The 23,897-nt window shown below is 35.1% G+C and overlaps 1 protein-coding gene across 3 annotated transcripts in view; it reads left to right on the plus strand.

Annotated features, from left to right (window-relative positions):
* LOC123675838 (fatty acyl-CoA reductase 1-like) overlaps positions 1-23,897 on the plus strand; it is a 48,734-nt gene that overhangs the window by 15,712 nt on the left and 9,125 nt on the right. The window contains exons 2-5 of one of the 3 annotated variants that reach the window (XM_045611381.1): positions 3,015-3,187; positions 10,338-10,684; positions 21,681-21,838; positions 21,894-21,984. In XM_045611381.1, the coding sequence (XP_045467337.1) occupies positions 10,352-10,684; positions 21,681-21,838; positions 21,894-21,984 (582 nt within the window). In that variant the 5' untranslated portion in view covers positions 3,015-3,187; positions 10,338-10,351. The remainder of the gene's footprint in view (positions 1-3,014; positions 3,188-10,337; positions 10,685-21,680; positions 21,839-21,893; positions 21,985-23,897) is intronic. The other 2 variants (XM_045611383.1, XM_045611382.1) reach the window with 2 other exon arrangements.

Raw genomic sequence — 23,897 nt, forward strand, 5'->3', positions numbered from 1 at the left:
CGTCAACCCTGTATGTTAGATAGATTATTGGGCTATTTCCATCATCTGTGCGGTTGTTTTCCTGACGTTTCGGCAAGCATTCGTCTGCCGTCTTCAGGGTATTGGCCCTGAGAAGGACCAATTGTTTGGTTCTGAGAAGAACCGTTTGCCAAACTTGGTCTCTCTGGACTTGTAGGTACCATACATTTTAAGAATTCGGTATCGGGGTTCGGACTTTAGTAGTATCGGTTGCAATCCCTTCACTCTCACCACTAGTCTACAGAAGCAGGTGCTTATGGGACCCGTAGTGATGGCTGAATCTCATAAGCATGCCGTCTCTGGGGATCAAGGCAATCTGGGCACCAATCATAAAATCCAATCTGAAGAAATTGAACACTGTTCAGGTTGGTAGCATCTCGACACCACCAAATTAGAAGGAAGCACGTATGTTTAAGATTATAAATTGCACTTTCGCCATATAAGAAGCAAGAGAGAGCGTTTTTTTCTTGAAATGGTAGTAATATCTTCAGATTTGGCAACGCCAACAAAAGCGTACGCAGCTCCTCCACTGGTACCTTCGAAGATAGCTTTATGCCTTATATAGACGAATTTAGTAAAGAAGTTCACGGTCTTATTGTTGCCTCTAAAAACGTCACGTTTTGGCAATGCTTATGTTCAAAATATAACAAAGCAGGTATAAATGCGCTAATGGAAGAAAAATTCCCAAAATTATAACATGCAGTCACAAATATATTTGAGGAATATTTATGAATTTTGCTGCTAACGAGAATATGAATTGAATGAACAGCTTAGAAGAATTGACGTACGTTGATACTAAAGGACTGGGGGGTCAATATGAGAAAGAAAGACGAGATCGAATATGAAGAAGCAAGGGTGAAGGCAATGTGGAACATTTTGTGCAAAATCTTGCAAAAAGTACTATAATTTGATCTGATTTGTTTTCCTCTACGATTTCGTGCTAACTCTTGCAAAAAAGTACTATAATGACTAAAACATTATGATTGTCCCGTTTAACAATACAATATTTGAATCAGCGCGAGATGCCCACGATGCAATGATAATACCCACATGATCTATAGTAGAGAACAGCAACGAGTCTAATGTTTGGTCAAATTTTAATAAAGTCATAAAAATATCCTTCGGACATTGAAAAATCCCTCATAATTTTATGACAAATTTCTCAATCTCGTATCTTGGTATAGTATATCCAAGTTGAACTAGACCATAAAAACGCTTGGACATAGACGTCCCTTTGAAGTGGATACCGCGATCCGCATTATACCGGGGTTTATTCGAATGTATTGTTAGGCAATGAATTCACTGGCCCCAAAGGAATTTCTGGAAACTTGTACAACTCTTGTATAATAGAAATATTCTGCTTCCTCCAAGAGACTTTGGATATACTATAACAGTGCAAAGCCGAAGGCTGAGGGCTGTTCTGTTGCAAACTGTATCAAGCTTTCGATTGTCATAAAATCATCTCGTCTATTACTTATCAATAATATCCTAGGGATATTACTACTGACAATTTTGCAAGTAAATATAGCATGACGATTTCAACCTTTAAGCGCTCCTTCATTCATGCACCAATTGCAATGAGATAGTCTGGATCACCAAACCGAACTCTTTTAGTTGTCGAAGATATTCCACTTATTATAAGAGTTTGAAATGTACAACTTATTAGTCCAAAAATTACCCTCCGAATATAGAGAGAACAAAATTTAGTACAGACACAAACACCGTAGTCGGTTGTCACAGAATACTCCGTAATTCCAGTTGAGGGTTGAATTTCTCTATAATCCTTGTTGTTTCTGAGTAATAGTTATTTATGTATCAAGGGAGTTATGAGGGTTTTAACCACAGAGGGCAACAGATTTCAATCCCGAGGGACGTAAGTCCCGAGGGATTGTTGCGTTGCCCGAGGTGGTTAAAATCCAATAACTCACAAGATAGATAATTAATTTTATTTCATACTGCATGAAATATAAAAACCAAATTGTTTTGGTTTTCAGAACAAAACGAATTATCTTTATTAAGAATTAAGTAGGCATGGTTGCCATGGAAATGTCACTGACAACATTGTAGATATTTGTCATATCGTGTTTCTCATCATATTCAAATTTGTGAAAATGAATGCAAACTCAGAGAGAATTGAGATTTCAAGAGATTTGTTGGAAAAGGCTGAAAAAGCTCGTTCCGTACTACTACCGATAAAGTCGGAACTTAAGTACAAAAAGGAATATGAAAAATTTCTGCAGTGGATGGAAGTTAACCATATGGATAGTAAAAACACGAGTGAAACTGTAATGTTGCTCAGTTCAACCGGTTGGAAAAAATACATTCGGGAAAATTCCAAGCAAAATTGCTAGTTTTTTGGAATTGCCGAATCCAGAAACATTCACAGGACATTGTCTGCGAAGGACTTCTGCGACTGCCTTGGTCAATGCACGAGCAAATATGACAACATTGAAGAGACATGGTGGATGGCGAAGTTCAACGGTGACAGAAGGGTATTTGGCCGACAGCATGGAATTGAAAAACAAAACTGCAAGAATGTTAGCTGGCATGTCAGATGAAAGAAGGGAAACAACTTCATGTTTGAATACAGTCATTAACAGTGACAACCGTTTAATAGAAAATCCTTGCAATTCGGGTAACAACTTTAGTGGTAAATTCGACAACTGTCGGTTTGTTTTTGTGAACACTTTAGAGGGAGTTGAAGATCTATAACTGCCCTGTTTAACTCCCAAGGGAGTTATGACAATGTTTATAGTTACGGTAACTAAGCATTTATTCCTTTGTAATGTATCAGTATGAAATAAATTATATTCTCATTCGGTACTTTGAATTTCCATACATGTGATTTTTGTTGATCAAGCTTGAAATTTCACCCCTGCATTTCGGCGGCTTGGGCGACCCTCTGCTATCCCTTGGCGACAGCCCTGCTAATATTGACGAGTTGATATAAGTGATTACTATTTTTCATGAATACTGATGGAAATTGTTCATTACAGACCTGTTAGCCGATAGCTCACGATGTTCTGATACCCCTTAGTGTTCTGTTCGATAGGGAACAGTTGATACGAAACTATCTAGGTGGGGAATAGCCGCTGTTTTTCACAACACATTTTTCGTGAGGTGCTCCAGTTGTTTCAATCCACATCTTCTGAGATAAATTCTTTTACAGGTAAGTGTTGTGTATATTGCGAAAAATTTCTGACAGATTATCGAAGTCAAAGATTCTTTCCATGAGAATAATATGTTTCTCGCTCATAAAATTATCCTTGTCAAATTAAAGCTTCTTTCGTTTTTAGGTCTCATACGAATCTTTCTAAAGTTAGGAATTGATTATAACTAATAATAAAATTCGGGAATCGTTTGAGGAAAAACAAATGTGGCTACCACTGAAATTCTCAATGTTTGAATTTCTTTATTGATTCAAATTTCGGAAAGAATTACCCCTGAGTTGAATCCCGCCGCTAAATAAAGATCGAATTTTTTTTTTTTCAACAATGAGCTGAATGTCGATCATGTAATCCTAAGATTGTTGCTATAATACAATAATTTTCACCGCCAAGTCATATCATTTATAATTTCATTTTTTTTCTCAATGAAATTTTCATTCAGATTCCGAATCGAATGACTTCGGGTTTGAATCCTGCCCTTGGATATTTATGAATTTTTTGACATCGATTTTTTATATTTTATTCGAGTGTTTGTTATTTTGCGGTGGGTAAATAATGAATCATTGTTAAAAATTTGAGGTTCTACTGATATTCTACTGTGAATATCAAACACATAACTGCACAGATTTTTTACAGTTTCGTATACCCTAAAGCTGCTTTGATAATTTTTTTATGAGATAGGGTAAAATTATTCAACTTTGGAACATAGATTTTTCATAATGAGTTCGTAACTATATATGAATTAGAATATTTCGAATACGGAAGAAATGAGATCCCCTAAGAAGTTTAGCCTGAGACAAGTCATATTTATTATTAACCTTAAACTTAAATGGTGGACTGTTTACACAGAAACAGAAATTTCTCGTTCGATAATAACAAAACGCATAAAAGGCACTAATTCGATTTTGGCTAATTATTTTTGAATAACTGAAGAAGTAGGAAAATTAATTTTGGCCTCGAATTGTGACTGTTCAAGTTTTGGAATAAGTAGGAAATTGAATAAAAAAAGTTTTATGAAAAACTTGTTTTTTGCTGCATTGATTTTGCTAACTCAAGAACACAATCCATCTCGGTTGAGTTCGTTTTCTATTAAACTTAATTGAATAACTTGAATGAAGAAATACCCATGTGTTAGAACTTATAAATTTTCAAATAAGTTACAAAATACGTCTTGAATAAATGAATTTGTTTATACAGAATTTCGTGAGAATCGCATAATTGGAACATCTTTTTTTATTGTAAAATATCATTGTCTCATAATTTATTCGTCAAATTTTTTTGTTTATCGGTGAAATGAGTTTTATTGTAAAGAAATATTCAAGTTTTTCTGACCTGGTAAATCCTTTGTAACACAGAAAATCTTCAAGAGATCGGACTGATTTGCTTCGAATTTTTTTGGTTATTTTTTCGGAGGGAAGAAGAAATTATGCAAAAAGATACAGAAAGAACGGAATTTCCGTAAGGTGCGTCGAGTTCATGATATTCAGCCGCAGCATTTTATCGAGAAAAAATTGCATATTTCAAGAAAAAGATCGATTTCAACCAAAATGCACAGTTTTAAAACATAATGTTGTTTTTCGATATTTATATATTGAGGGCTTGTCATTTTCAGAAATAAATTTGAAAAAACGCTACGAACATATTCCTGCTGAGGTTTCTATCTTTCGGAAGCAAAAATCAAACCTTCGGAGCATATATTTATTATTTATACATGTTGTTTCATTATTGAATTTACAAACCAATATGGTCGGGTAGAAGACACCGGAAGAATCATTTTTGCCATTTTCGAAGCACAAGCGAGATACAGGGTGTGCAACGGCATTTTTGAGCAATATTCTATTGAGGGTGGTCAGTTATGTATAACCTTTGAAGTTACGATTTTTGGTCATATCATATTTTCGAGTACTCGATTCAGAAAAGATGAAGTAATATTCAAAAAGACGGAAAACCTTCAACCTTCGAGATTTTTTCTCGGTTGCCAAATTGAATTTTTTTCTGAATTGTCTCAGAATTTCTGTTGAAAATTTTTTCATTAACCGAACAAAGATTTTTTCACATGTTTACAGTGAAAAAAATCTCAGAAAATTAAGTTCATTCAGAAAAAAGAATCCAAATTGGTTACCAAGAAAAAATCTCGAACGTTGCAGGTTTTCCGCCATTTTAAATTTTTTTTAGAGTTTTTCACTATTTCTGAATTAGGCACTCAAAAATACCCTGATATAACCAGAAATCATAACTTCAAAGGTTATACATTACTGGCCACAATTAATAGAATATTGCTCAGAAATGAGGAATTATGAGAAATATTTATAAAGTAATTAAAAGAATTTTCTATTCATCCTTCAGAGAAATGAAAAAAATATTAGCGTCATCGCTAACCTTCTTGAACTGCTAAAATTTCTACCAACAAATAAGATAACGCTGCCACAATAGAAAGAGTCATTTTTGGGTATTCCATAGTGAACGTGTACTAAAAGAATTGAACAATAGGATCCAATTCTACGATAATTGCCGAAAGATAATTTTATCAAACGTTTGCCATTTGGTGTCGGGCAACTGTATTGCATATTTTCATTTCCCGGATTAGTATATCTCATCAGAAGTTTTTCTTACAATCGAAAATAGCTGAACTAGAATTGAACAATTTTCAGCATTGTTTTATCCGTTTTACAATATTATGGATGACGACAATTTCGAAACACCTGAAGTGAAATGATAAAGCACATTACAAGTCTACGTTAAAAGATAACCGCATTATTATTTTAATTGACTTCAAATTTAAGTAAAGCCATAAAAACGAAGTTCGTTCCATTTGACGTCAAAGCAACTTGTAAACTGTAACTAAAGAAGTGAGAAATCATTTTTTAGAAAATTCTTACAATTAAAACATTCTGGACGGATGATGTGGTTGCTATGAAACATAAAGCAGATTATGTTCTCATTTAGATAATTCGTGTCTCCAAAATTACAAAAATATTCAATTTTTTTTTTGCAATTCAAAAATTATCATTCTATTCTGAGGTACATTACACCTCTGAACCTTTAACCAACAATGAACGGCATGACTTCTCAAAAAATCAAATACACTGATCAACAATTGCTAGGGATCACTTATGAACTTCTCTTCATTTGTATTTTTTTCAAGTTATCTCGTGAATATCTGTACATTATATGTTCTCTAAGGAAAAAGTAAGATATTTTGAGTTGATTATATCAAAATCTTCCTCACTTCATCGGCTCTTGTTCACAAAATCGATTATTATCTGTTTTTTTATCTCGTTCAAACACATAAGGTGACAATAATTGAAGAAATGAGAACAATATCAGCTTATCAATCATGCCGAGAAGACGTTTGGCTCCTATGCAACTGGACCAAATCATACGGTGGATACAGGAAGGTTTGTCCCAGCGAGAAGTGTCCCGGCGGTTGAATGTTTCGCAAAGTGTCGTGAGTCGGGCTTGGAATAGGTTCATCCAAAACGACTCAGTAGATCAGTAGATCGTCTTTTGATCCTCAATTGCTAGGAGAAATCCCACTTACCCAGCGTCTCGGCTCAATAGATCACTGAGAGTTGCAACAGGAGTTCTAATTTCGAACCAGACTGTAAGATGACGACTACATGTTCGTGGTTTGAGAGCACGTAGGAGAGTACAACATCCCCGTTTGAATAGGGAACACCGGGTTCATCGACGGCAATGGGCTGAGGAGCACCGCAATTGGACACTTGAAGATTGGAGCCGATGTTTATTTACTGATGAGTCTAGATTTCGTTTGGTCAACTCCGATGGACGTATTCTTGCTTGGAGGGAAAGAGGTCGAAGGTATGCAGAACAGTTTATGGTACCCACAACAGCTTTTGGCGGAGGTTCTATATGTGTATGTGGAGGCATTTGTTTGAACCAACGCACAGAGTTGGTTGTTCTGCAGAACACCACCATGACCAGCCAGATATATCACGATATGATTATTGAACCCATAATTGTTCCGTTTGCGGCTGCCGTGGGCGAGAATTTCATTTTAATTGACGATAATGCCCGTCGACACCGTAGTCGTCTGGTTAATGAAGCGCTAGAAACTCATGTTATTGATAGGATGGACTGGCTAGCTCTCTCTCCAGACATGAATTGCATCGAACATGTCTGGTCTGAGATGTCTAGACAATTGTCAACCTTAGAACAACCGATCAATAACCTGGAGGACCTTTCTAACGCTTTACGGGATATTTGGACGAATTTGCCCCAAAATTTAATAAATCGTTTGATCAAAAGTATGCCTTGTAGGGTAGAATGCTTGAGACGAGCTCGTGGGGGACCAAGTAGGTACTAGCTTAACCGAAACTTCAGCCTTCTTGTGGTTTCATCATAAAATTTTTATGTTTTTCAAACACAGAATTTTGAGTGTTCCTAATAAAATCTTTTTTTCTCTCCAACTTTCCAATTTTTCATTCTTTTCTCAAGTGAACCATATTATCAACTGAAAATACTCTGATATCTGACTAAATTTATAATCTTGGAGCGAATATTTCAGAAATGAATTTAGAACAAGTAAGTGATCCCTATCAACTGTTGAGCAGTGTATTATCAAAAAATTTCGCTAATTTTGCATACAATGTTTCATCAATTCCTGCATCATAGAATATTTGAAATGCGTATAATCTCATATTCATTATTTGTAACCAAATAACTCAACATGAATATCGATATAAAAAATTATTATGAATATTCAAAGGAAATCGAATAAATCGAAGAATTCATAAATCTAAATCTTGAGAGGATTTTGTGGTGAAGAATTATAGGTAATATATTGAGTATAATTGCAGCAAGACATATTTTGATTATTTGATTCAATAGTTTCAGCCATAAAATTCATGAATCGTGTTTGAGAAAAGTCATTCAGAATCATTAAATATATTATATTTTATTGATCTTCAAAATTCTAAATAACGCATATCATTCTTATATATTGATGCAAGTTTTGTTTTCATGTGAATTATTATTATATATATATAATCTGTATCCCATTTGATACCTTTCGGTGTATGGGTTTCATTATCTATATTTTCCAACTTAACAATAACTTAAGAATAATTTTAATTTGATTCAATGAATTTCTTCCATTCTGTCCTATTTGATGTCATCATCTCAGCTTCCCTGACGCTTTTCCCTCTTTTCTTTATTTCCTCCTCTACCATATCCTCCCATGTTTGTTGCGGTCTCCCCCTTTTTGCCTTTTTCTCGACTTTTGCCTCCCATATTTGTTTGATTGGTCTCTCCTCCTCCATACGATGTAAGTGTCCCCACCATCCCAACTGCCTCTCACCCACAAACCTTTCCAATGATTTTATCCCCAATTCACCTCTTATGTCGTCATTTCTCCTTCTGTCCATCCTAGTGAATTATTATTATGAAATAAAATTCTTCACAATCTTTTTTATTTATGGATTGATATATAGACGTACAACTTTGCTTCCGCCGTTTTTTCCGAAATTCGAGGCTTTGTTGTAAAAAAACTGGTTATTCATTAATGATTCGAAGTATTTTCCATCGCTGGCCACTACTTTCCCCAGTTTCTCCCATCTTTCTGGCAGCCTACAAATCCCACTTTGAAAAAAACGCTCATTTTTTGAAGCGATCCATGAGTGTATTCAATTTTTTACTTCTTCATAAGACTTGAATTGCTGGTCAGCCAGGCCATGTGCCATTAATCGAAACTACTAGGGATAGTTCAAAGGAGCAACATCTGGAGAGTACGGCGGTGGGACTTCTCATTTCAACGTTTCCAAGTATGTCTTGACCACTTTCGCAACATGGAGTCGAGCATTGTCATGCTGTGAAATCACTTTATCATGCCATTTTTTTTTGAGTGTTTGGCTCAAACGCATTAATTGCGTTCGAAAACAATAATCTCTGATTCTTTCAGTCGGTTGTAACAACTCATCATGCAATACGCCGTGCTGGTCCCAACCCTGAATATTCGGTTTGGCCATCGACGTGGAAGCATGGCCGGGATATCCCCATGATTTTCTGCGCTTGGTATCATCGTAATGAACCTATTTTTCGTCTCCAGATACAATGCGATGCAGAAATCCCTCCCTTGCCTTGCAAGTAGGTGTTCACAAGCAAACAAACGCCGTTAAACATATCTCGGCTTCAACTATAACGGCACCCAATTTCCTTGTTTCTGAACGATTTCCATGACTTTCAGGCGTTTTGAAATGGCTTGTTGCATCACTTCCAATGATCCTCCCAATTCTTGTTGCGTTTGACACGAGTCTCGATCAAGTAATGCCTCCAATTCTGCATATTCGAAAACCTTCTTTCTTCTACTACTTCTACTATGGTATTCGACTTCAAAATTACAGTTCTTGAAGCGATGAAACGATTCTCGGCACGTTCGTTCACTAATACCGGCCTCATCATAGGTATTTGGGAGCATTCGATGAGCCAGAGTTGCAGATTTCTTCATATTAAAGCAGAAAATTAAAACTTCCCGCAAATAATGAATTAGGCTCGTAAGCTGACATGTTTAATCGTGAATAACTTTATGATGCAGACATAAATCGACTAATATATCGATGGCGTTATGTTAACAAATACCTGAGCTTATTGTATGACATCTACGATCTATTCATTTCGACTACCACGTGCTGCTACAGCCATCTATTGCAAAACGGCGGAAGCAAAGTTGTACACCTAATATTTTTCGATAGCATGGTCAAATACGAATCCTTGATTGTTAATCTTGGACATTGGATTATTTATTTGCACTCATTATAGAAAAAAGTAAATCCACGAAATGTTGCTTGTGCGATACCTAGATATAGAAATATACAATTCAATCTATACTCTTATTACAGATAACCATACTCAACTCTAACTTTCTTCGAATACATTAAAAACACTATAAATTTCCTTATCCATTGTTATTCAGTTTGTTTTGTGCTCAGTATCAATATATCATCTCCTTGTAGAACTTCCAACGATATTGATAAAATTGACTCGCCATCATGCATAATAAAAGACCAACCGACTAATACAGAAGTGGCGTGACACGGAATGGTCGATAAAGATATCTACGGAGTTCCTGCTTTCTCTGAATCAATCGCAGGGAATAAAACCTCCTAGTATTCTTGTAGTAAAATACTCTTTCAGTTACAGGTGACAATATGGTGATCCCCAAGACCCAATCACGGATATGCCCCCTAGATTTAGAGGCATCTGAAGACCTTCTGAAGATCCACGATGTAATAGACAAAAACAGCAATTTTGTGTTCAACGACGACAACAACAATAATAACAACATCGACGGTCCGAATAACATCGGAGACTTTTACAAGGGTACGAACATTTTTATCACAGGTGCCACTGGATTCGTAGGAAAGGCACTGGTAGAGAAGCTACTTAGAAGTTGTGATGGTATCGATAATATTTACCTGCTTATGAGGGATAAGAGAGGATTATGTATCGAGCAGAGGCTCAAGGATCTCTTCAAAAATCCTGTAAGTATTTCCTCTTTTCATTTAGGGATGGGAAGTTTCATAGAGCCCGAATCCAAGAAAGTCCCCGGTCTGATGCCCAGTTGGCGGTGCTTGTATTAAATCCATATGATTTCTAGTTATTACCAACCTTCTAACGATACGTGTCAAAATTTGACAGCAGTCCTACCATTAGTTTGTGAGATATTGCGTTGTGAGTGTAGCTACTTTTGTTATTTTATAAACGATGAAAAAAAAAAGAATTTCGTGTGCTGATAAAATATTGCTTTTTGAAGGGAAAGAATACAGTTAAAGCACAATCTTGGCTTGATGAAGAGTTTCCGGGGTCTGCACCAGGAAAATCAACTGATCAATTGATTGGTACGCTAAGTTTAAACGTGGTGAAATGAGCACCGAAGACGGCGAACGCAGTGGACGCCCAAAAGAGGCTGTCACCGACGAAAAAATCAAAAAAGTTCACGAAATAATTTTGAATGGCCTTAAAGTGAAGTTGATCGAGATATCAAACATTGTGAAGATATCATCTGAATGTGTACATCATATCATTCACGAATATTTGTTCATGAGAAAGCAGTGTGCAGATGGGTACCGTGCGAGCTCACAATCGATCAAAAGCAATAACGTGTTAATGATTCTGAGCAGTGTTTGAAGCTGTTTATGTGCAATAAACCTGAATTTTTGCATCGATATGTGGCAATGGATGAAACATGGCTCCATCATTTCACTCGGGAGTCCAATCGACAGTCAGCTGAGTGGATTGCACACGATGAATCGAATCCTAATTTTCGCCTTGTCACTCATCAATTAAAACAATAGCAAAATTGCATAAATTGGGATTCGAATTGGGATTGAAAGTTTAGGGGGTTCAAACCCTCCAAAATGTGAAGATGTTATCAAAAGAAACGAGCGCTGGACCAACCTTCACGCATGCGCAGTCGATCATCTGAATCTTGAAACATTGGTTAACGTTTGAATCTATCATTTCCCGCCTACATTTAATTGCGGACAACCGAAGTTGTCGTCACTGTAGTATATACAGTCGCTGTAGAGCCAAGTAACGAGGAGCGCCCTCTCCCAGAGGTTCGGTGTTTCGTCCCGAGATCACTGGTGGACTCATCAGTTGGGCTATCCAGCAATATCTGCCCAAGACACACCCTCTCAAACCTTCGTGAAGAGGTGACCCTGTTGCTTCGCAAAGACTCCTTTGAATCCCCCAGGGCCGAAGAATTGTGACGCGAAAACGCGTCATCTGTGAGCATACAGAGACACTACATACTCCCCCACTAGTGCTGACCACCTACCAGAGGAGGAGGAACGCAAGTTTACTTAGGGGGGAGTGCGCATACGAGCTGTGAAGACGAAAACGTAAGGCTCAACGTGCCATCGGCGCTTGTGTCCGATGAACACGCCAGGAGCCGTGACGTTGAGCGGGGCAGTGAGTCGCCTCAGAGCCCTAATGCCGCATTTTTCCGCCATCACGTCAGGGTGATCACTTTGGCGAGTCTTTCTCGAGGCAATTTACGAGGTGCGCCCCCTCCCAGGGGTTTGGTGTAAATATTTCAAATATTCCCATTAGTGGTGAATGAAAGAACGAAAATTGACGGAGTGTATTACAACGCTTTCAAATGGAATTTAATTTAACATTTCAGAAAGAAAATTTATCAGACACTCAAACAATAACAAATATTGAGTAAATTTTTTTTTTTGTTTGAGTGTCTTTCAAAAATGTTCAATTGAATACTATCTGAAAACCTTATAATACACCACGTCAATTTTTGTACTTTCATTTATCGATGAGAAATGATGTGAAAATTCGAAAAATTAATTTTTGTAGATAGTATTTGCTTTTTAATCTTGAAAATAGTACATTCTATGAAAAAAATCAAGAGACCTTTTTCTAGACAAGCTCTATTGATTTCAGAAATGAAACAATATTTCGAAAAAAAGAAAGTGGTGTAGATTTTCAATAAGACCAGAATCATCGCACCCCTATATATACGCCACTGAATAAGTTTGGCAGGAGATACTTACCTGATTCGAAACATTACATTATCAAGACTTCAAAACCTAAAAATTCAAACAATTAATGTAAAATTGCTAGAGTTATAAGTAAACAACTGGTTTTTTTTCAAACACTCTGTATTTCGAAAACGATGCTTGTTAGGATATGTTTATAGGATTTTTCATGAAAAGAGTTATTCTATCCAACGCCAAAGTTGTAGCACTAAAATCTGGACCACTCTGTATACAGGGCGAGTCTGGAGGAACGCACCGAACTCCAGATTGTATTATAGTTACACATATAAATAATTGAAAAAATCGATTAATTCTTATACGATTATCATTTGTTTTCAAAGTATAGCCTAATTGCAAACAAACACAATTTCCCACATTAACGTGGTTTTAATTATAGCGCTGTTTTAACAAATGTTCGAAAGTACCGTCGTTAACCTTTAAATACATTTTACTTCGTCTGCGAAGACTCAAGAGAGTCTTTTTGCTTTTTTGAGTGATTCATGATTCATGTCTTTCTTTGATAAACACTACCATAAATAAAAACCATGTTTGGACATTTTCAATTTGAATAGATTTGTGGCATTTTATAAGACTTTAATCTTACAAACTCGAAAATAAACGAGTCAAAAGCTGACACTAACACATGTCAGAACAACAAAACGCACCAAATAATCGCTACCTACAGCATTTGTGATAAGAAGCTGTTAACTCTTTAAAACATTCTATTTACGTTATAATTTGAAAACAAATGAGTAGCGGATAAGAACATGAGTTTTTTTTTATTATATGGAAGAATGGAACAAATTCATTTTCAGCTAAACAGACCATTTTAAGAAATAATCCTGAAACACGTCGATTTTTTATTGCAATTTACCGTATTTTAAAATAATAATCAAATATACGGGTGAATTACTTTCGAGTTATGACGTCACCATCATTTTTTTAAATGGAACAACCCCATTTTCTCTCAATTTTCCGATTACTCTAGCTGAGCTGATTCCAAAAATGTTGATTCCTATTGGTACAGGGTGGACAAAAATAATATCTAAAAGTGATCTAATAAGCAATAATTTAAACATTCACGAATACCAAAAATATTGTAGTATCTACTGAACTCTCATTGAACACCAATTAATCACTAAACAAATAATGATATTTCACAAAAAACTAGATGACTATGTTTTTTTTAATTGATAAAAAATAATTTCTTTCATATTCTGTCTGCTAGACCACAAGTACCAAACATGTTTGGAAATAGTTCATTTTTATTAACCTAAAAATGTAACAAACTACAGGGTTGCCGCTAGACAATAAGTATTTTTGATAATATTGTTAATTTAACTAATAAAGAATGTTACACGCGTTACTTTATGAGGACACTCAAAACTATTGTATTTTTTCACAAGATCTGAAGTGGTGATCCAAAATTTAATTTCACTATAGATTGGTGGTGTAGGATCAGAGAAACAGGAAAATGATACTCTGTTAGTTCGCCGACGTTTCGGAAAAATTTATTTCCATCCTCAGGGCTCTACAAAATTTACGGAAAACATCATTTGCAACATTGATGAAGGTGTTTACAAAATAAAGGAAAGATGAGCATTACTAAAAGTTATTGACTAGAAAATATCACAGAAAAGATGGTCTGGTATAATTTATATATACAAAGAAGCATTATAAAATTCAAAACATTTTTAGTTTAAAATAAGAGTAAAAATAAAAAGTAATATAACACATATAGGTATAAACAAAGTACTTACAAGCTAGACAAATGGTAAAACTTCAAGATTATTGTCTCTCTCGCTTACCTTTCAGTGTACCAATTTTCAAACGTTATGTCGATGATATTTTCACTTCCGTTCCTGTTAACACTGAACAACTTGTGTTGGACACTTTCAACTCTTTCCACCCAAAATTACAGTTCACTTTAGAATTAGAATCAAAAAGCGCTCTGAATTTCCTTGACATGAGAGTTGAACGCATGGATGATAATGTCTTATACGTTGATTGGTATCATAAACCTACTTTTTCTGGCAGGTATATAGGTTTTCACTCCCATCATGCCATGATACATAAAGTTAACATCATACGAAATCTCAAGTTCAGAGCGTTGAACCTCTCTGACAAAAGGTATCATGAAAAAAACCTGAAAAAGATCAGATCCATCTTACTTAACAACAGCTATCCGGCGCATCTCATAAGCAAAATATTAGGAGAGTCTCTCAAACCCTCTCTACCACAGATCATTTCATCTGAGGGACCTTCGAATACAATTTTATATTATAACAAACTCATATATATCAAAGGCCTCTCAGAGAGACTATCCAAGGTTATTCAAAAGGAGAGCGTCAGGGTGTCTTTCAAAAGTTCAAATACCTTAGGAAAGAATTTTTTCAGTGTTGTCAAAAACCCGACACCAACTCTTCTGAACTCCAATGTTGTATATAAAATCAGCTGTCTAAATTGTTCTCGCGTCTACATAGGCCAGACGGGCCGATATCTGAAATCCAGAATACAGGAACATATTAGGTCTGTCCGTTTGCCGATCTCCAACCCTAAAACAGCCTTGGCCGAACATTGCCTGAATGAAAGTCACAACTTTAATTTTGAAGACGTCAAAATATTAAATAGGGAGCCATACTTGAGCAATCGGCTAATTTTTGAGATGTTACAAATAAGTATCCATAACTCAGTAAATTCTAGAGCTGACATACAACAACTTAGCCGATTCTATTTTTCCTTATTAAAAACAAATACCCAACTACGGAATAATAATAGAACAAAATAAAGATTTCTAGCCCCTATCGACTTCATTACTTCAGCGCATCACATACATACGTCTAAGTTTTTTACCCTAATTGTTTCGAGTCCGCTGTTCCTTTGATTTCACCTCCGTCTGTCGACATACTATCTATGCATCGGTCGCATTGTTTGTTCCCCGGTTTTTAATATACATATTATGATTTCTTTACACGTAAAATATTGGAGAATTGATTTAAATTTTAATAAGATGATTTTGGGAAGATACATTTGTCTAGCTTGTAAGTACTTTGTTTATACCTATATGTGTTATATTACTTTTTATTTTTACTCTTATTTTAAACTAAAAATGTTTTGAATTTTATAATGCTTCTTTGTATATATAAATTATACCAGACCATCTTTTCTGTGATATTTTCTAGTCAATAACTTTTAGTAATGCTCATCTTTCCTTTATTTTGTAAACACCTTCATCAATGTTGCAAATGATGTTTTCCGTAAATTTTGTAGAGCCCTGAGGATGGAAATAAATTTTTCCGAAACGTCGGCGAACTAACAGAGTATCATTTTCCTGTTTCTCTGATCCTACACCACCAATCTATAGTGAAATATTGTATTTTTGTCCACCATGTACCAATTGAAATCAACATGTGATACATTTTTGGAATCAGCTCAGCTAGAATAATCGGAAAATTGAGACAAAATGGGGGTGTTTCATTTAAAGAAAAATGACGGTGATGTCATTACTCGAAAGTAATTCACCCTGAATATTAGATTATTATTTTGAATACGGTGAATTAAAATCAAAAATCGACGTGTTTCAGGATTATTTCTTAAAATGGTCTGTTTTGCTGAAAATGAATTTGTTCCAAACTTAACGGACACAGTCTATATCTACGAGATCTGAAAATGAAACTTGGGTGCTTCAACCAATATCGCTAATCATAATCGGTGTAATGACAACTGCTTCTTATCACAGGCAAATCAGGTACCATCCAGTGGGTAGCACTGAAAGGATTCTTGCCCTAATTAATGCATTTTGATAGGATTTCATACGTTGAGTTGACTTCGGGACAATTATACTGCATGGAATTACACAAAGATGAGAACTTTTGGACACAAAAAAATAATTTCTGTGTCGACAGTTTGATATCAGATGTTCAATTATACAATGTGGTCCAAATTTTAGTTCAATAACTTTGGCGTCGGATAGAACAAGCTTCGTTTTCGAGATACAGGGTGTTGAAGTTTGAAGAAAAAACAAGTTTTACTTATAACTTTGATATTATCATATTCATTGTTTCAATTTTTCGGTAGTGAAGTCTAGATAATGTAATGTTTCGAATAAGGTGAGTGACATCTGCCAAAATTATCCAGTGACCTAGATATAAGGGTGCGATAATCTTTTTCCTTTTGAAAATCTACACCACTGTATTGTTTTCACGAAATTTATTTAATTTCTGAAATCAACACAGTTTTAGTAATAAAAATTGTCTCTCGAATTTTTTCCATAGAGTGTACAGTTTTCGAGATCGATAAAAAAACAAAATTTATCCACAAATATCTAGAAAAATTGATTTTTTCGGCAACCGTCCGGGAAGTGCTCACTTCCCGGACGCTTTTTCTCTGAGAAAGTAGCATTTCCCGGCCTAGTCCGGAAAGTACGTACTTCCCGGACTAGGCCGGAAAAGAATCATAGAATCCATAGAAACCGAGATAACGGCTGACAGTTCATATGAAATTAGTTGTCAAAAATTTGCATGTTTTTTTATCACAATCGCAATAAAATATGGAAAGCAGCAGCGATAGTGTTATTTTACATGGTTGCCGAAAAAATATTGTACGCAACACGCCCGAAAATGGTTTTTTTGGACTCACAGACTTCCAGGACTCGCTCACGCTCGTCCTGGAATTTTGTCTATTCGTCCAAAAAAACCCTATTTTCCGGACTTGTTACGTAAATTACTATTTTTAATTTTCCCATTAAAGATGAAAGAAAATGTATTTTCATAGGCAATATTAAAATGGTATATCTACTCAGTAAATGTTCTTTGTTATATAATGATCCGAAAATTTTACAATTTTTGAACGGAAAATTGATTTGAGCCTACAACAGTCTTGCCAAGTCTGAAGTTTATCATCTCTTATAAACCCACGGTTTACAGTGTCCTTATAGCCGATGATAATCCCCTCAGAAGGTTGATTATTCCGACTCAAAGTGGAAAAAATACCGGAAAATGCCACTATTTAAGATCAGTAGTCAATTATACTCAATTAATATTAGATAACTCTACCAGAAAACTCAAACAAGCAAATGAATAAAATAATGAAACGAAGTTATTTCCACTAATCTAGGTTAGTGCAAAATACTATGTTTCATTATTTTAAGTATACCTAATGAATTTCCATCAAGTCAGGACCGAATCCATTAATACTCTTGAAGTATGATAATCAACGAATAATAATAGCTTAGATGCCTTCTGATTGGTAAAATTGATGTTTCCAATCTTCTAGAACTCATTCGAACATTCCAAAGAAAATTACGTGTGAAAATAATATTTCTCTAATTCTGTGGTTATTCCGTTCATTCTTCCAATTCTTGTAGAACAAAATCGTGCGAGAATATATCAGAAACGCACAGTTTTCATGGTTATATTTTATTATTCTATGTTGGTACTCCGAACTTTCCGCCACGGCTTTATCTGTCAATTCATCAATTTGCCTTAAAGAAATCAGTTCTGCCAACCAACATTTTTCAATGCAAAAATCACTAAAATATATTTATGGAAATATTTCATTAATTTCAATGAAAATGCAATGAATTAGAGAAAATAATGTATAATACTCGTACAGAAGGCTCATTCTACCACTCGTTCATTCCAAAACTCGCCACTTCGTGGCTCGTTTTTGAATTTCAATGCCTTCTGCACTTGTATTATAAATAACTATTCTTTTCATGTTGTATTTCTGAGAAACAGATCAACCCAAATAAACGGTAATCGCGATAAACAGATCGAGCAATGAATTTTTCTAGGCTGGTTTTAGAGACAGATTCTCTCAGAAGAGAAAAAATGATAAAAAAAAATACCAAAAGTCCTTAGTTCATTAATGAATCTTCGTTTTTTCTTCATGCCTTATTTCAACATGAAAGCTTGATTCAATTCCAATAAAATTAATAATTTCCTCATATTAAAGATGGTTAAGTACACAAAAAGGACGAGGCGAAAGTCTTAACGTTCATGGACACTGTAGATGAGATCTGATAAAAATTTTACTTTTACCATTATAGTATATTAATCAACTCATCGAAAAACTCACCCATAGAAAGATGATGAAATTTTACCAAAAAACATTATGGCACCATATGTCCGATTTCAAGTTTTCAAGGAAATAAATGGATTCAAAAGTTTCATTCATTCTATTGATATGATTTATTAATAACAAAAAAGTATGCTTAGAAACAAACATTTGATAGTTTACTGACACGTATATGCGTTTCCATTACAATAACCATAAATTAATATGATATCGGCATACCCTTTTGTGCTGTGAGTGTACAAGGTGAAATTTTCTTAACTTAATAACTAATTAACTTAAAACAAATTTGCATCAATTTTATAATAAAACTAAGAACTGAGAATTGAACGCTAACAAATATATGAGAGAGTTTATCAACTTTCCTACAAACTAAAACTGTAACTAGAAATTTGACTAACTTTTAACTGATGGAAGATTCATGCATCGTTCCTAAGAAAATAATAATAAGAATCAAGAACCAAGAACTCAACCAAAGAATTCAGTGGTGTTTATGCATCACTCTTGTTAGTTCTCAGTGAAGGAAAGTGCGCGCATGCTCGAACTACTTGCTATTGGTTCTATACTTTGATGTTTGACATTTCAAGTTGATTGAGAAAAAATAAAATTTAATTATTTTTTTCAGAAACACCGAATAATTTTCATCGATAATCACGAATTACAGAACATGAAACGGTAGAAACTATCATTTGACAGTGTTGAACTCTTGAATCCATTTATTCAGTCCCGTCGCTAACCTAACAGAAGCTAACTCTGCAGAATGCTGAAAATTAATATTGGATAATTGGGGTCCAGCGCTTGCTCAAGCGATTCTACCGCCCCGGCAAAAATAAAAATCGCAACCCTTTCACCTGAAAGGGTTGCGCAAACCTTTGCGATTTTGTACTAAGCAAAAGAAGGGGGGATTGGGATGAATGTTGGTTTCGTGAATTTGTTCTCAAAGAATTAGTATGGAAGTATGAAAAACTCCACAATTTTTCATAAAAAGTATTTTAGGAAAGAAAAAATGTATTTTAAGGGTAACTATTTTTTTGGATTCAAATTTTAATCCAATGATGATGATTTAGGATAGGTGGAACGTAATAAACAATAAACGTGCTCAACTGAATTCTAATGAATAAATGATAAAATATAGGTATTCAAATTTGAAAAATCTTGAGTTTCGATGAATTTGAGTTGATCTTCTCACCATGTACATTTGCGGTCCAAACCGCAAACAATCTTATGAAACTACGTATTTGCAGAATCGAAAAAAACAAAATTTTTCGAAAAAAGTTTTTTCTGCCAAAAAATTTTAAAAAAAATGAGTCCTCATCGTCATCATTTTTTTCATAAGAATCCCAATAACTTATGAACCATTGAGTTCTTACCCAAGATATGGCATATTGCCGAAATTGTCGTCAAAGAAGCTATCGAATGATGCAATAATATACTGGGTGTGCTATTTGAAATAAGGAAGTAGCAGTCTGTTTCCGGTATAACCGGAAGTTGTAGAGATCCAAAAACATTTCAGGGAGAAAGATCATTGTCTCAAACCCCAATATGCAAATTTTCAGCTCAAAATTATGATTAGTTTTCCATAAACGTCTAATAGGCCATCCCGGTGAATCACCCTTTATAACGCTCGAGCATTTCATTTTTTTTTTTTTTTTGATATGATTAAATTAAACAACCGGATGATGCGAATGGACAATTATTTTAAATTCGAATAGATGTTACTGATATTTACGATTCGAAGATGTTTCAGATTAGGTACTTTTGATAAAAAAAAAATCATTAGTGAAATTCATTTAAATCAAAGAAAATTATTTGATTCGTTCTTCCAGTAATCCAGATTTCCCAGAAAAAGTAGATAATGCCGTCCTCCATTATGTGCCGCCCCTCTAGAGTGGGCCCTGCAGTTTCAGGTTCCCAGCTCAGTTTTCAGAAAAAGCTTGAAAATTTGGTTTTTTCTTTTGTTAAAGATTATCGAGTAAAACAATCGGATGATGCAAATGAACCATTATTCAATTCGAATGCGCCCACGTCCAACACTAGTTTATTATCTGATATAAAAAATTAAAATTATTATGATATAATGGAATGTGGTATGAAATGATAAAACTCAATTTCTCAAGAAGGGTCGGTTGAAAGTGATGAAATGGAATCGTTTTCTAGTATTTTGCATTCCATTCTGAGGAATCAACATTCTGATTAGGGAATTGAAAATAAAATAATCCCGAACCCCAAGTGGCCATAATATTCGGCAACGTAAAGCGAACGCCGACAAGCCTGATGAGTGCATGTGTTCTCTTTAGCGTCAATAACTCGTAAATGGCATTATGAGGGGATCACGCCATATCTGGATATTTATGAGTATAATGTATAATGCGGCACTTTGGATGGTTTTCGTTGTTAATTAAATTTTTCGGTATTCCTTCCTGTTGTTTCCTAATGAATTGAATTTCATTTCATTTGGTACTTTGAATTTCTACACATGTGATTTTTGTTGATCAAGCTTGAAATGCCGCCCTTGAATTTTGCTGCCCTAGGCGACCGCCTACCCTGCCTACCCTCTAGCGACGGCCCTGCATTTATTTCCTTAAATTATTGAAATCGGACATATATTCCCATAATATTTTTTTTTTTTTTAATTACATGATCTTTGATATGATAAATGGATTTTCGGTGAAAATTACATAAGACAAGCACTTCAGTGCTTAGTAGTGTTTCCGCACCACGGAGAGGACACTACTTTGTTCATTTGTTAGATTTAATATGTATGTAGGTACGCATTGTATTCGAATTTATGTTACAATAAAATTTGAATTTATTCGATTTGTCATATATGCTATATGTTTTAGTATCAAATTATATTATCATTATTTTCGGATTATACTTGTGAATTCATTGAAATTTTATATTCAAGGTCTTCGAAAAAATCAGGGACAAAAACCCAGATGTATTTCAAAAAGTCAAAGCCATAAACGGAGATGTTTCACTTCCTAACTTGGCATTATCAGAAATCGACAGGATCTTTTTATGGGACAACATCGATGTCGTATTTCATTCAGCTGCCACAGTCAAGTGAGTAGAAAATTAAGCACTTTCAGAGATGATCAATCAATTCGACAATTTCTAGATTCAATGAGGATTTGAAGAACGCCATGTTATTGAATACCTTGGGAACTAAGAGAGTGCTGGACCTTTGTAAAGAGATGAAGAAGTTGAAGGTAAAATCCATAGTTCTCAAGTTCTCAACAGAGGTTAGGGTTAGGATTGAGTTTATAGGTTATCGTATTCCACATCATCGCATAAATTTTGAGTATGTGGGAAACGTCGAAGAAATCGGAATCGAATCAATATTATATCATATGTTTTTGTGAAAACTATTTATTCGATTCAATAGCATCCTTCAACGGAAATCGCAATTTCTGCAAGTTTGTCACTCCGAGACCACTGGTGACATTGATAAGACTATTCCTGCTTTGTCTTATAACTGTTTCAAAGTCTTTTTTTATATCGAGTCCGGGTATTTTTCCCCTTTTGAGTTGCGAAATGCTTTGACGAGGCTTTCTCTAGCCAAATGTCATAGGTGCGCCTTAACTCAAGGGACTAAGGTGTTTTGTCCCTGTCTCTGGTGGACTTATCAGTTGGTCTATCCAGCGGTCTCTGCCCAAGACACCCTCTCACACAATCGTGGAGAGGTGATCCTGCACAAATTCGGGTATTCTGTAGAAACCCACCGATGTCTCGCTAGAGAGTGGAGCGAAGTCAGCAACGCCACCTCTCGGGCATGCAGAGTCACTACAATGATATTTAGAACATCCTACGTGATTTTTGGCTCTATTTTTCTACTTTTATCCAAGTACTAGGTCTGCTTCAGCTATTTTCGGTCTAAATTAAACTTGCTGGCTGACAGGAAATGCTTCGGCTCTGTCTTCATTCGTATACACATTCTACCAGTTGATCCGTTGATTGGTGTTGGAGGCTTTGATTTCACAACTTTTGCCATGTTCCAGATCTAATTATCCTTGGGCGTTAAAGATTATAGTTTTTGCTGCTATTGTTGAGTTGATTGGCCATTGTTTTATCGGCTGGATCTGAGGATCTGCGTGCTGTTCTTCTTGAATGGTTTATCTCTTTGATCAGTTGGAAGGTACGTTATGGTATCATCAATCTCTGTTGGACTGATCTTCGTTGATCCTGGTCGCTTCTGTTACGGCAGTACGGATATCTGTAATTCATCTAGCTTTGGTATTTATATAAGACCCATAATAATTACTTCTTATCACTTTTCATTCCGTTCAAGCTTTTTTTTATACTACTGTATTCTGTAGATGTTCCCACTTCTGTATTTTTTTTATATTCGCTTGAAATATCGTATCCTATCAGTTTCCGTTAGTGTTTTTATAATTCCACCGCAGTAAATCATACTTGTTTACTTTCGATTGTGATTCCTATGGAATATCTTGGAAATCTTCGGTTTGACAATGGTTGTGTTGATGGCATTTTTGTTGATACATTAACCAAATAGTTAATTAATATCGTATGATATTACACACCTGGAAATCGTACTTCTTTTTTTTTGAATTTTCATTATTCATCACCAAGTGCAGGTGTTAGCCAATTATATAAAGATATTATACTCTTTATTTTCATATTATTATATTATATATTATACTCTTCATTTTCATAGTTTTCAATTATTGCAAGCATTTTTTCGAGTGTTCCTTAAATGATGTTTTATTCTCTTGATTGCTGGGTACTTAGTTTCCATGACTCATCTATCAAAGTTTGTAATCTTCTTCTTTTTTAGCAATGCCAACCCGGCATATAAGGAAGGGTCCCTCTAATCATAGGAATCATAGATGTTTCTTTTTCTAGGTGTCTTCCACTTCTCACTCCGAGCTCATGCTCCAAGCAACCTATCAATTCAAATCAAAATTGTATTAAATAGATGTCCAGTTAGTGCACCAGTTATCAGACTCATTAGTCTAGACAAGGAGTTTGTTTGGACCAACATAATCTGATCGAGCCCTAGCTAAACTTATCCATCTACTGATAATAGATGGATAGATACTCCATTGTCTGTCTACAGACAGACATTCCAGGTTTGGAATGTCTGTCTGCACCGGGCTCAAAA

This window comes from Harmonia axyridis, chromosome 3 (assembly GCF_914767665.1).
Source record: "Harmonia axyridis chromosome 3, icHarAxyr1.1, whole genome shotgun sequence".
Taxonomy (NCBI): Eukaryota; Metazoa; Arthropoda; class Insecta; order Coleoptera; family Coccinellidae; genus Harmonia; species Harmonia axyridis.